Source organism: Dama dama, chromosome 12 (assembly GCF_033118175.1).
Source record: "Dama dama isolate Ldn47 chromosome 12, ASM3311817v1, whole genome shotgun sequence".
NCBI classification, from domain to species: Eukaryota; Metazoa; Chordata; class Mammalia; order Artiodactyla; family Cervidae; genus Dama; species Dama dama.
The window spans coordinates 46,810,180-46,824,766 of NC_083692.1; the positions used below are offsets into that span (position 1 = coordinate 46,810,180).

The 14,587-nt window shown below is 36.6% G+C and overlaps 1 protein-coding gene across 2 annotated transcripts in view; it reads left to right on the forward strand.

Annotated features, from left to right (window-relative positions):
* UNC13C (unc-13 homolog C) overlaps positions 1 to 14,587 on the forward strand; it is a 609,739-nt gene that overhangs the window by 522,694 nt on the left and 72,458 nt on the right. For both annotated transcript variants that reach the window (XM_061158385.1, XM_061158384.1), the window contains 2 exons: positions 9,772 to 9,921; positions 14,441 to 14,564. In XM_061158385.1, the coding sequence (XP_061014368.1) occupies positions 9,772 to 9,921; positions 14,441 to 14,564 (274 nt within the window). The remainder of the gene's footprint in view (positions 1 to 9,771; positions 9,922 to 14,440; positions 14,565 to 14,587) is intronic.

Here is a 14,587-nt window from a genome sequence, read left to right on the forward strand (position 1 = left end):
GGTCAGATGCTAATGTTGATTCAGCCTGGATTAATGGTAGGGTAGAAGAGCATTCTCTCTTATTCTCTGGTAATCCTTCCTCCATATGTCTGATCCCACACAGAGCTGTCTTCTGGTGGGTGTTTACCATATGGGTCTGTTGTAGGAGCCTGTTTGTACATTTTTGGATCATGAGTATCATACCTTCTGCTCAAGCCTCCATCTCAATTCACTTATTTAAGAATCAGTTCTAAGAAAGTAGCTATTTCAGAGGTGCTTAATACTACAGTCAGAAGGATCACTGATGAGCTAGTGGTAAATCAACCAGGTCAAATGTTTTCCAACATGATTTACCTTTCCTGTATAATTGCTCCAAGTACCTACCACTACTTCTTGTTGCTGTTCAGTCACTAAGTCATGTTCAACTCTTTGCAACCTCATGGACTACAACACACCAGGCTCCTCTGTCCTCCACTATCTCCCAGAGTTTGCCCAGGTTCATGTCCATTGAGTCAGTGATGCAATCTAACCATCTTATCCTCTGCCACCCCTTTCTCTATTTCCTTCAATCTTTCCCATCCTCAGGGTCTTTTCCAATGGGTCGGCTCTTTGCATCAGGTGGCCAAAGTATTGAAGCTTCAGCATCAGTCCTTCCAATGAATATTCAGGGTTGATTTCCTTTAGGATTGACTGGTTGGATCTCCTTAAAGTTCAAGGGACTCTCAAGAGTCTTCTCCAGCGCCACAATCTGAAAGCATTAATTCTTTGGCATTCAGTCTACTTTCTCATCATGCACGATTACTGGAAAACCATAGCTTTGACCATGTGGACCTTTGTTGGCAAAGAAATGTCTCTGCTTTTTAATATGCTGTCTAGGTCTGCCATAGCTTTTCTCCCAAGGAGCAAGTGTATTTTAATTTCATGGCTGCAGTCACTGTCCACAGTGATTTTGGAGCTAAGAAAAGAAAATCTGTCACTGTTTCCACTTTTTCCCCATCTGTTTGCCATGAAGTGATGGGACCAGATGCCATGATATTCATTTCTTGAATGTTGATTTTTAAGCCAGCTTTTGCACTCTTCTCTTTGACCCTTATCAAGAGGCTCTTTAGTTCCTCTTTACTTTCTGCCGTTAGAGTGGTATCATCTGCATATCTGAGGTTGTTGATATTTCTCTTGACAATCTTGATTCCAGCTTGTGACTCATCCAGCCCAGAATTTTGCGTGATGTATCTGCATCTAAGTTAAATAAACAGGATGACAATATACAGTCTTGATGTACTCCTTTCCCAATTTTGAACCAGTCCATTGTTCCATGTCTGGTTCTAACTGTTGCTTCTTGACCTGCATACGGGTTTCTTATTATTATTGCCTGGTAAATCCTTTTCACCATTCCCAAGATATGATAATTTCCCAAGCTTTTAATTTGCCCTCATTATCCTAACTGGCTTTTTTCTTGCCTGCTTGTGTGTGTATTATAATTATACTTATTGTTGAAGTTGAGAGTAACAGACAACACAGAGGACTACTGGATATGCTCAGAGTCTCCACTATTTAAATCTCTTACTGTTTTCTGCTGTTTACTTAGGAACTACCAAAGTTGGTGTAGGAGGATATAAAGAATGAAAACAATAATACTAAGGATCACACTTCACAGACTTAGTTAAATATTTTTTTAATCTTTCTTGAGTGCCTGCCTATGTTGGGTTAAAGTGTATTTAATAAGAACCTTGATGTTGAATTGCATTGATTTGCTGTTGTTGTTCAGTCACTCGGATGTGTCCAACTCTTTGCCACCCCCTGGACTGCAGCACCCAGGGGCAGCTTGCCTGTCCTTCACTATCTCTGGGAGTTTGCTCAAACTCATTGCCAATGAATCAGTGATGCCAACCAACCACCTCATCCTCAGTCACCCCCTTATCCTCCTGCTTTCAATCTTTCCCAGCATCAGTATCTTTCCCAATGTGTCAGTTCTTTGCATCAGGTGGCCAGAGTATTGGAGTTTCAGCTTCAACATCAATCCTTCCAGTGAATATTCAGGACTGATTTCCTTTAGGATGGATTGGTTGGATCTCCTTGTAGTCCAAGGGACTCTCAAGAGTCTTCTCCAAAACCACAGCTCAAAAGCATCAAGTTTTTAGCACTCAGCCTTTTTTCTGGTCTAATTCATATCCATAAATGATTACTGGAAAAACCATAGCTTTGACTATACAGACCTTTGTTGGCAAAATGATGTCTCTGCTTTTTAATGCACTGTCCAGAATTTTCATAGCTTTTCTTCCAAGGAGCAAGTGTCTTTTAATTTCATGGCTGCAGTCACCATCCACAGATATTTTGGAGCCTAAGAAAATTGTCTGTCACTGTTTCCATTTTTACCCATCTATTTGCCATGAAGTGATAGGACTGGATACCATGATCTTCAATTGTTGAATGTTGAGTTTTAAGCCAGATTTTTCACTCTCCTCTTTCACCTTCATCAAGAGGCTCTTTAGTTCCTCTTCACTTTCTGCCATTAGAGTGATATCATCTGCATATCTGAAGTGATTTATATTTCTCCCAGCAAACCTGATCCCAACTTGTGCTTCACCCAGACCAGCATTTTGCATGATATACTCTGCATCTTATTTAAATAAGTAAGGTGACAATATACAGCCTTGACATACTCCTTTCCCAGTTTTGAAACAGTCCATTGTTCCATGTCTGGTTCTAATTGTTGCTTCTTGAACTGTATACCAGTTTCTCAGTTTCTCCAGTTTCTCAGGAGACAGGTAAGGTAGTGTGGTATTCCCATCTCTTTAAGAATTTTCCAGTTTGTTGTGATCCACACAGTCAAAGGTTTTAGTACTGTCATTGAAGCAGATGTTTTTCTGGAATTCCCTTCCTTTTTCTGTGATCCAACAGATATTGCCAATTTGACCTCTTGTTCCTTTGCCTTTTCTAAATCCAGCTTGTACGTCTATAAGTTCTTGGTTCACGTACTGTTGAAGCCTAGGTTGAATGATTTTGAGCATAACCTTGCTAGCATGTAAAACGACTGCAATTGTACAGTAGTTGAACGCTCTTTGGCATTGTCTTTCTTTGGGATTAGAATGAAAACTGAGCTTTTCCAGTCCTGCAGCAATTGCTGAGTTTTTAAATTTGTTGGTATATTGAGTGCAGCACTTTAACAGCATCATCTTGTAGGATTTGAAATAGCTCAGCTGGAATTCCATCACCTCCACTAGCTTTGTTTGTAGTAATGCTTCCTAAGGACCACTTGACTTTACTCTCCAGGATGTCTGGCTCTAGATGAGTGATCATACTATCATGGTTATCCAGGTCATTAAGACCTTTTTTGTATAGTTCTTCTGTGTATTCTTGCCACCTCTTCTTATTTGCTGTTAACTATCAGTATAATATTAGTTACTTATGTAGATTGTGCAAGGAGAAATATTTCTTATTACTCATATTAATATTATTGCTTCTATTGGTTAATAGATTAGTCCAGTGTAACACCTTGGGGTTGATTTTGCTTTTGTTGATATTAAGATAAAGTAATTGTTGAGCTTGAATGCTTTTGTAAAAAAATTTATTATAGTTGCTTTACAATGTTGTGTTAATTTATGCCAAACAGCAAAGTGAATCTGCTTTAAGTATACATATATCCCTCCCATTTTGGATTTCCTTCCCATTGAGGTTACCACAGAGCATTGAGTACCCTATGCTATACAGTAGGTTCTCATTAGTTATCTATTTTATATATGGTAGTGCATACATGTCAATTTTGATCTCCCAATTTAGTCCAGTCCCTCCATGCCACCTTTGGTGTTCTGTATGTTTGTTCTCTAGGTCTATGTCTCTGTTTCTGCTTTTCAAATAGGTTCATCAGTACCATTTTTCTAGATCCCACATAATGCGTTACTATAAAATTTTCCTTTTTTTCCTTTTCTCCTTCTGACTTCGCTGTGTCTGGCAGTCTCTAGATCCATCATGTCTCTACAAATGACACAATTCCAGTCCTTTTTATGGCTGAGTTATATATATCTCAGCCATACACACACACACACACACACACACATATATATATATATACCACATCTTATGCCACATATATATATATATATGCCACATCTTCTTCATCCATTCTTCTGTTGATGGAAACTTAGCTTGCTTTCATGTCCTGGCTATTGTAGTGCTGCAGTGAACATTGGGGTGCACATATCTTTTGAAATTATGGTTCTTTCTGGGTATATGCCTAGGAGTGGGATTGCTGGGTCATATAGTAGTTCTATTTTTAATTTTTTGAGGAACCTCCGTAGTCGTCTCCATAATGATTGTATCAGTTTACATTCCCACCAGTAGTTTAGAAGGGTTCCCTTTTCTCCACACCCTCTCCAGCATTTATTGTTTGTAAATTTTTTGATGGCCATTCTGACCAGTGTGAGATAATAGTTTAGATTTGCACTTGTCTGATAACTAGTGATGCTGAGCATCTTTTCATATGCCTGTTGTCCATCTGTATGTTTTGTTTGGAGAAATGTCTGTTTAGGTCTTCTACCCATTTTTTGATGGTGTTCTTTGTTTTTATATTGAGCTGCAAGAGCTGTTTGTATATTTTGGAGATTAATCCCTTGTCAGTTGCTTCATATATTTTCTCCCATTCTGAGGGTGTCTTTTTGTCTTATTTATGGTTTTCTTTGCTGTGCAAAAGCTTTTAAGTTTACTTAGGTGCCATTTGTTTATTTTTGTTTTTATTTTCATTAGGAAGTGGATCAAAAAAATTTTGCTGTGATTTATGTCAAAGAGTATTCTGCCTATGTTTTCCTGTTAGAGATTTAAAGTGTCTGGCTTTACATTTAGGTCTTTAATCCACTTGAGGTTATTTTTGTGTATGGTGTTAGGGAGTGTTCTGATTTCATTCTTTTACCTGTAGCTCTGCAGTTTTCCCAGCACCACTTATTGAAGTGACTGACTTTTCTCCATTGTATATTCTCCATTGTATACAATGTATATACATTGTCTATTCTCCTCCTTTGTCATAGATTAGGTGACCATAGGTGTGAGGGTTTATCTTTGGGCTTTCTGTCCTGTTCCATTGATTTGTATTTCTGTGTGTGTGTGTGTGTGTGTGTGTGTGTGTGTGTGTGTATGTAGTACCATACTGTCTTGATTACTGTAGCTTTGTAGTACAGTCTGAAGTCAGGGAGCCTGATTCCTCCAACTCCATTTTTCTTTCTCACAGTTGCTTTTGGCTATTTGGGGTCTTTTGTGTTTCCATACAAATTGGAAAATTTTTTGTTCTAATTCTGTGAAAAATGCTATTGGTAACTTGATAGAGATTGCTTTGAATCTATAGATTGCTTTGGATAATATAGTTGTTTTCACAATATTGATTCTTCTGATCCAAGAATATGGTATATCTCTCCATCTGTCTGTGTGGTCTTTCTTTCTTTCATCAGTATCTTATAGTTTTCTGAGTACATATCTTTTGTCTTCTTAGGTAGGTTTATTCCTAGGTATTTTATTTTGTTGTTGTTGTTCCAATGGTAAATTGGATTGTTACCTTATTTTCTCTCCCTGATCTTTTTTGCTAGTGTATAGGAATGCAAGAGATTTCTGTGTATTAATTTTGTATCCTACAACTTCATCAAATTCATTGATTAGTACCAGTAGATTTCTGGTGGCCTCTTTAGGATTCTTTATGTATAGTATTATGTCATCTGCAGACAGTGACAGTTTTACTTCTCTTTCAATTTGGATTGTTTTTCTCCTCTGATCACCATGGCTAGGACTTCCAAAATTATGTTGAATAATAGTGGCAAGAATGGACATCCTTGTCTTATTCCTTATCTTAAAGGAAATGCTTTCAGTTTTTCACCATTGAGTGTATTGTTATTAATAGCTGTGGGTTTGTCAAATATGGCCTTTATTATGTTAAGGTAAGTTCCCTCTATGCCTACTTTCTGGAGAGCTTTTTAATTGTAAATGGGTGTTTAATTTCATCAAAAGCTTTTCCTGCATCTATTGAGATTATCATATAGTTTTTATTCCTATATTGGTTAGTGTGGTGTATCACACTGATTGGTTTGTGTATGTTGCAGAATCCTTGCATCCCTGGGATAAATCCCACTTGATCATGGTATATGATACTTTTGTGTGTTATTGGATTCTGTTTGCTAGTACTTTGTTGGGGATTTTTGCTTCTGTGTTCATCAGTGATACTGGTCTGTAATTTTTGTGGATGTGGATGTGTGATATCTTTGTCTAGTTTTGGTATCAGGGTGATGGTGGCCTCATAGAATGAGCTTGGGAGTGTTCCTCCCTCAGAAGTTTTTTTCTGTTGTTGTTGTTTTTTTCCGGAAGAGTTTGAGAAGGATGGTTGTTAGCTCTTCTCTAAATGTTTGATAAAGTTTACCTGTGAAGCTATCTGTTCCTGAACTTTTGTTTGCTGGAAGATTTTTAATCAGTTTCAGTTTCATTGCTGGTGATTGTTCTGTTCACATTTTCTGTTTCTTCCTGGTTCAGTCTTGGAGGGCTGTGCCTTTCTAAAAATCTGTCCATTTCTTCCATCTTATTGGCATACAGTTGCTTGTAGTAGTCTCACTATCCTCTGTATTTCTATGGTATCAATTTGTAATTTCTCCTTTTTCATTTCTATTGGGTTGGCCAAAATATTTGTTTGGGTTTTTTTCTGTAAGATGTAATGGAAAAACTGGAACAAACTTTTTGGCCAGCCCAATAATTTTATGGATTTGAGGCCTCTCCCTTTTTTCCTGATGAGTCTGGCTAAAGGTTTATCAGTTTTGCTTATCAAAGAACCAGTTTTTAGTTTTATTGATCTTTGCTATTGTTTTCATTTCTATTTTACTTCTGGCCTGAATTTTATGATTTCTTTCCTTCTGCTAACTTAGCATTTTGCTGCTTGTTCTTTCTCTAGTTGCTTTAGGTGTAAGGTTAGGTTGTTTGAGATTTTTCTCATTTCTTAAGGTAGGATTGTATTTCTATAAACTTCCCTCTTAGAAAAGCATTTGCTGCATCCCATAGGTTTTGGGTCATTATGTTTTCATTGTCATTTGTTTCTATGTATCTTGATTTCCTCAGTGATCTCTCGATTATTTAGTAACATATTAGCTAGCCTCCATGTGTTTGTACTTTTTACAGTTTTTTCTTGTAACTGATGTCTAATCTCATAGTATTGTGGTTGGAAAAGATGCTTGTTGTGACTTCAAATTTCTTACATTTATCAAGACTTGATTTGTGACTCAAGATGTGATGTATCCTGGGGAATGTTCCATGTGCACTTGAGAATAAAGTGTATTCTGCTGCTTTCAGGTGGAGTGTCCTATATATTTCAGTTGTGTCTGTCTGATCTAATGTGTCATTTAAAGCTTGTGTTTACTTATTAATTTTCTGTCTGGATGATCTGTCCATTGGTATAAGTGGGGTGTTAAATTTCCCCACTATTATTGGTTTGCTGTTGAGTCCCCCTTTTATGACTGTTAGCATTTCCTTTAATGTATTGAGGTGCTCCTGTGTTAGGTGCATAAATATTTATTATATCTTCTTCTTGGATTGATCCCTTGACCACTATGTAGTGTCCTTCCTTGTCCCTTGTAACAGTCTTTATTTTAAGGTCTATTTTGTCTGATATAAGTATTACTACTCTGCTTTCTTTTTATTTCCATTTGTATGAAATATCTTTTTCCAGCCCCTCACTTTCAGTCTTTATGTGTCTCTAGGTCTGAAGTGGGTCTTTTATAGACAGCATTTATATCTAGGTCTTGTTTTTTAACCCATCCAGCCAGTCTGTGTCTTTTGATTAGAAACTATTTATATCAGGTAATTATTCACATGCACGCTTAGTCATGTCCGACTCTTTGCAACCCCATGGACTGCAGCCTGCCAGGCTCCTCTGTCCACGGGGATTCTCCAGGCAAGTAGAATGGAGCGGGTTGCCATGCCCTCCTCCCAGGGGATCTTCCCAGCCCACGACTGAACGCAGGTCTCCCGCATTGCAGGCAGATTCTTTACTGTCTGAGCCACCAGGGAAGCCTGATACATATGTTCCTATTACCATTTTCTTAATCGTTTTGGGTCTGTTTTTGTAGGTCTTTTTCTTCTCTTATGTTTCCCACCTAGAGAAGTTCCTTCAGCATTTGTTGTAAGGCTCTTTTGGTGGTACTGAGTTCTTTTAAGCTTTTGCTTCTCTCTAAAGCTTCTAATTTCTCCATCAAATCTGAATGAGATACCTGCTGGGTAGAGTAATCTAGGTTGTAGATTTTTCCCTTTCATCACTTCAAATATATTCTGCCACTACCTAAGGCCTGAAGAGTTTCTGCTGAGAAATCAGTTGATAACCTTATGGGGAGTCGCTTGTATGTTATTTGTTACTTTTCATTTGCTGCTTTTAATAGTTTTTCTTTGAATATAATCTTTATTAGTTTGATTAGTATGTGTCTCAGCCTATTTCTCCTTGGGTTTGAGACTCTCTATGCTTCCTGTATTTGATGGCTGTTTTTAAGCTAACTAAGGTGTTTATTTACTCTTTCAATAAGGTTTCTAAAAAGCTATACCTTTTTAGATTAACATTTAAAAATACATTAAAATGTATAACTTTTTGGTAATTTTTAAAGTTGAACTAACATCCTTTTCTTGGACAACCAGCTATCACCAGCCTTGTTAGGCTTGTCACCTCTACTTATAAATCTTATATTTTGCTACAAAGATGAGTTTGTCTTACAAGCTGTTCATAAGCAGCTTTTCTGGTTTCAGGATATTTAGCTTAAGTTCTCTTCATTAAATGTTTAGTTAAATCATTATACAAAAGGTAAAAGAGGTAAACTTTGCTTTTTATTACTTTTAATCATTCTTTCATCATTCCTTTATAGTACTTTCTCTATAGAGCCAAAGGTTGTTTTAAATTTCTATCTCTTATACTTTAAATGTTAAGTAAATGCTTAATTTTCTTGTGGTAGTAAAATTTAAGGATGATTTTGTCTAGTTTTACTTCAAAGTGTTCATAGATTATGAAATATCCTAGGTGCAAACTAAGTGCTTTTATTTAAGCTATGCCTTGATTTATCCAAGCCCACTTTCCAGTTTGCTTACCTTGACAACTTGTCTCCTCTCATACAGGTAGTGTTTGTTAATACTGGACTAAGCCTAGAAGTTGGCTTGCCAACGTAGGGTTGACAGATAAAATATAGCATATGTCAAATTAATTTGAACTCCATATTAAAAATAGACAATCTTTAGTATAAATATGCCCCAAATATTATGTGGGGCATACTTACACTAAAAAAAAATTCACTACCTGAAATTAAAACTACCCAGGCATTCTGTGTTTTAATATGCTAAGCCAGGCTAGAGGTAGAGGCCAGATAATGGAAGAGGAGCAGTCAGTGCGGTTGGAGGAAAGCCAAGAGGGTTTGAGTCCCAGAGGCTAACTGAAGAAGGAGTAACCAACTGTTAAAAGTCAGTAAGAAAATGTCATTTAAAACAATGTTTCGAAAAAAAAAAAACAATGTTTCGAGAAATTCAGCTGTTACTGGGAGAGATGGGGATCAAATGATCCCCCATTCAAATTAATTCAACCCGAAAAGCATCTTTCTTATCTTCTTTACATATGAGGGTTCCAAATAAGTTTTCATTGCAACAAAAAACTTTGCAGCTGAACAATAATCTTGAAAACTAATGAGCAACGGAAATCATGCCATTGGAAATAAATCAAACTCCCTGGGACGAATTTAATAGACACAGGCAAAGGAAACCATAATTATTTGCTTTTATTCCATAATTTCTATTCTTTATTTTCAGTTTCCAGCTTATCATTGAAGGGTGCATAAAACAAATGAGTTTTGAACTGAATCAAATGAGAGCAAATGGAAATACTACATCTAATAAGAACAGTGCAGCAATGGATGCAGAGATTGTATTAAGGCCTCTCATGGACTTCTTGGACAAAACGTAAGGATTCTACTCAATTTTCTCTTTATTCACTGCCCTAAGTTCAGCAGATGTGGATTTGAGGTGGGGGGGGGGGAATAGTTTTCCTCTATGTAGGACAGTTTTAAAGGGCTTCTACAGAAATAGATCAATTCATTAAAAAAAAAAAAAGCATAACACTTAATTCATTACTAGATGGGAAAATAGAAGGAATGACTATGTACAGAGGAAAAATGGAGAGGAAATAAGTGTTGGTAACTAAGGAGGCTGCTATTCTGAGGCACAGAGAGATTAGGATTTTCACGCTTCTCAGATAACATTTGGACATGGAGATAGATAGAAGTGAGTCCAGAATATCCAAGTTCATGTCGGAAACCTGCTGAAGAAGATAATAGCACAAATGTGACTAGAATTAATTCAGCTCAGAGACGAGTTGATTACTGCCTCGTCCCACCTTCAGCAACTATTTACTTAGTGTCCATCTGCATCAAATTCTATAATCTAGACACTGGACAGTGATGATGGAGAGTCAAAGTACTTGATACCATGGAGATTTCAGTTCAGTAGTGGTGGGAATGGGTGGGAAAGGAGGCCTTCATGACCAACTAAGATAGTGTTCTTAACTGAAAAGGTTGGCTTGTTTCTCTTTCTATTTGGTCCCTCCTCTTAGCAGTTCTAATTTTGTAAGTTTGGAGTAGGTACCTGTGTTTTCAAATGTGTCCAAAATTGGAAACCATTGATCCAAAACAACAAGGGGTATGATTTCTTCAACAGTGATACTTGAAACCAGAACTGAAAGTAGAAAAGAACATAATTTTGAATGCCTACCAAGGGATCAGTGTAATATCTACTACTTTACATGTATTACCTCATTTAATATTGTTGTGACAAATTAATTAATACCAATGAAACCAAGATAAATAAGAAGGATACATTACCTTTTGTTAAAGATAAGGACAGCAAAGAAGGAATTCAGTTCAGTTGCTCAGTCATGTCCGACTCTTTGCGACCCTATGAATCAGAACCTTTTCTATGTATTAATAACTTCTACTTCAATTCCATTTCCCTTTGCTTATAACCTTACTGCATAAGTAAGGCTAATGTTCTTATCACTTTAATTTTAGTATTTGGTAGAAAAAATCTTATTTTCTGTTTGCTATGAAGAAATATACAGAAGAGAGGTGAATAGGTAATTAGGTGGCTTAGCGAGAAATAGGTAGGCAAGTGGTGTAGAAGAAAGGAGGGAGAGAAAAGGAAGAAAGAGAAAAAGCCATCTTCATATCTTTAGGTTCTTAACAGACACTTTTACTCTTATCACCTAATTTCTTAACAACTCCTTGAAATTTTTGTCATGACTGTTTTCTGTGGATGAGACATAATTGATTCACAACTACCATTTAGTTGTGACTGTGATGGTGAGTGGAGAACAGGATAAAGCAATCCTGAGCCTCTTAAAACTCCTACCAGAATGCCTTCTGTTTAGAGATTTCCAGTCAGCAGTTTAGAGGTACATGATTTATCACTGGCAGAACTATTTATTTTTGCATATGCTGCAACCAAGAGTTGTGAAACATACAGAAAGTTTTAAATTATCCTAGTACTGTTACCTGCTAGGGCTTTCCTAGGTGCTTTAGTGGTAAAGAATCTGCCTGTCAATACAGGAGACACAAGAGTTGCAGCTTTGATCCCTCAGTAGGGAAGATCCCCTGGAGAAGGAAATGGAAATCCACTCCAGTATTCTACTAGTTAAGGGACCCTGAATCCATTTCAGCATCCATAAAACAGCTAATACGTAAACTAGGTTTCAATTATTGTTTTAGTCAGTCTTAAAAGTCTCTTCTATACCTAATTATACTTTATTATATCATCATATGTAATCTCCTCACATTCTTAGTAGAAAGAGACTATAGAAATAGAAACACGTCAGTGAACTTTAAAAATCTATGATTTTAAAATTTGAGGAAGAGAGAGGCATGGAGAGCTTGGAAATGTGGGGGCTAATACAGAATGTATAACCATAAATCTACTTATTAGGGGACCTTTTTAAAAGTCATACCAATTCTGTTCTCAAGGAACTAACAGTTTAGAAAGAGAAAAAGAAAAGTATAGCAGATAAATGCAATAAGGGATAATACAGTAGTCTCCTATTCAGATGATCAGCAGAAATATCATTTGTGTTAGGTCTTCTTTAAAGGCAGATATGGTTTGGATGTATGAAAATGGGAGATGGGAATTCCAAGGGAAGGGAAAAACAGCTGGATACATTTTTATGAAAATATGGTCAACTGTATGGCAAGGTATCTCTCTTATCAGCAAGTATACATAACATTTGAAAATTGTCTGGTTAAGTGGTTCTGTGATCAGTCAAAATAGTTCAGGTTCCAAAATATATGTGTTCAGCTTACATTACCAAGTTGATTAACTCTGACTAAATTAAGGAAGCAATTGCTAGATTTCCCCTCTATTTTTTGTTATTTAAAATGAATGATTAAGGTCAAAAGTCTCCAAGGTGGTTTTGAGATGATCCCCTTAAAAACTGTGTTATATTATAAATGTACAGACTCTCTTTGTGTAGCCTCCCTAAATATTATACAACACTGTATTTCTTTATGCTTAATTTTCTCCACTAAGACCTCACTACTCTATAAAACAAGCTATAAAGGCCATTTCCAGCTAATAGAAATCCCACGCAGAGCTGCAAACATGTCAACAATTTTATTCCTATTGGTTCAAGTCCAGTTTAAACAGGGTTAGATAGCACACCAAGTATGTGAGCTGACCATAAAAACAAGATCAGTTTTTAAACTCAGACCTTTAGCAAATGGAAATGACACAGCTGTTGCAAAATTGGCACATTTGTTGTCTCTCAAATCATCCAAAGAATTTCTCTGAGGATAGGTTCTGTTATTTTTTCATGACATATCATCTGGTTTCTACCCCGTATCCATATAGTGAATATCCATCCGTCTACTAGCCAGCTATAACTACTGCCTCTGAACAATGGGTTCCAAACTTGTGGGGCTACAGAGTTCCACAGCTATGCCTCCAGGGCCCCCCAGCTCGCCCCTTCTTCCGGGGTAGGTCACTTTAATGTATTTTTATATCCTAGATTCTACACACAGCAGTGTCAGGAGAGATACTTCTATGTGAAAATGAGTTTGGGAAATCTCTTCCTTTGCTTCTCAAACATCACATGCATTTAAATATTAACTCCTTAAGTGTTAGTATTAATTATACATTTAAATATTTAAAAGTCAATTCTGTCTCTATCAGATCCCAGTTTGTAATTTCTGCATCCAACCATTCAGAGTACTTAGTAGCACTATAGAAAGTTCATTAGGCTACCCTGAAATATATGATCCAACTCTGGCACTCTGTACAACAGGTTTGATAAACTTTTATTAGAAGAGTCTCAGAGTTCAGTGTCAAGTTATGGAAGTTACAGTACTTCCCATAAATCTTTGTGCAGCACTGTGCCTTCAGGTACTGCTGGGCCTTCATGCACAAGTGCGTTTACCAAGGGTGGCATGGGCCGTTGGACAACTTACTAAATCTCAGCCCTCACTCACTTCACTTCCTTAGACAAGTCCCTCCAACCTCTCTGAGCTGGTGTTTGATTTCTGAAATGGATATACTAATCCCAGAAATATCTGCAGAAGAGGTTTCTAAACTAAAGTGCTATATAAATGTTCAGTGACGTTACCATCATTATCTCACCATGAGAAGAATTGGTAAATACTTTAAGCCTATCACAGTTGGTGAATTGGGAATCTAGAAAATCTGAACTCAGAGAACAAATTTGTGTTTGTTGGGAATGAGTAAAGCCTAAGGATACAAACTTCCAGTAAGGTAAGTCCTGAGGATGTAATAGATAGAATGTATATATAGTACAGTATTTATAGGAAACTATACTATATCATGTATTTGAAAATTGCTAAGGGTGGATAGTAAAAGTTCTTACTACAAGCCAAACAATATAACTCTGTGAGGTGTGATAGATGTTAGCTAAACTTACTGTAGTGATCATTTCACAATATGTACATTTATCAAATGATTGTCTTGTGCTCCTTGAACTTACACAATATTATATATCAATATCTCAAGAAAATTGGAAAAAAATAGCAGTAAATTTTGCTTTTGAGTGAATCATATGCATGTTTGCCGTGTCATTGTGCAGATCCAATGCCAGTGACGAAAATGTGCTTCTTTGGTATTTGGCCTGTACCATGAACATGGGGCGTGTAGTAAAAACAACCCTGGAATGCAGGAAAAAAATCATGTACTTTGGGAGCCTTGATGTCAATTTGGGAAGCAATTTAAGAGAAGAAATACTCTGAATTAATTTTCTACCGAACAATGAATTATACAAAATATGATGAAATGGATTTTAGATATTATGTATTTTTTTCCAGTAAGTTTATCATCTGAAAATTATAAAGGCTCATTCAGGTATCTGAATCTCAGCCCTGAAAAATGTGATCAGTAAAATAAGGTGATACCTCAATGAGAGACTCCTAAGCGATTATGTATTTTATTTCAGATTAAGTCTCTCAGCAAAGATCTGTGAGAAAACAGTCCTGAAGCGAGTATTGAAAGAGTTATGGAAGCTAGTTCTTAACAAAATAGAAAAACAAATTGTTCTGCCTCCTCTGACAGATCAAACAGTAAGTATTCAAACTCATGTTTG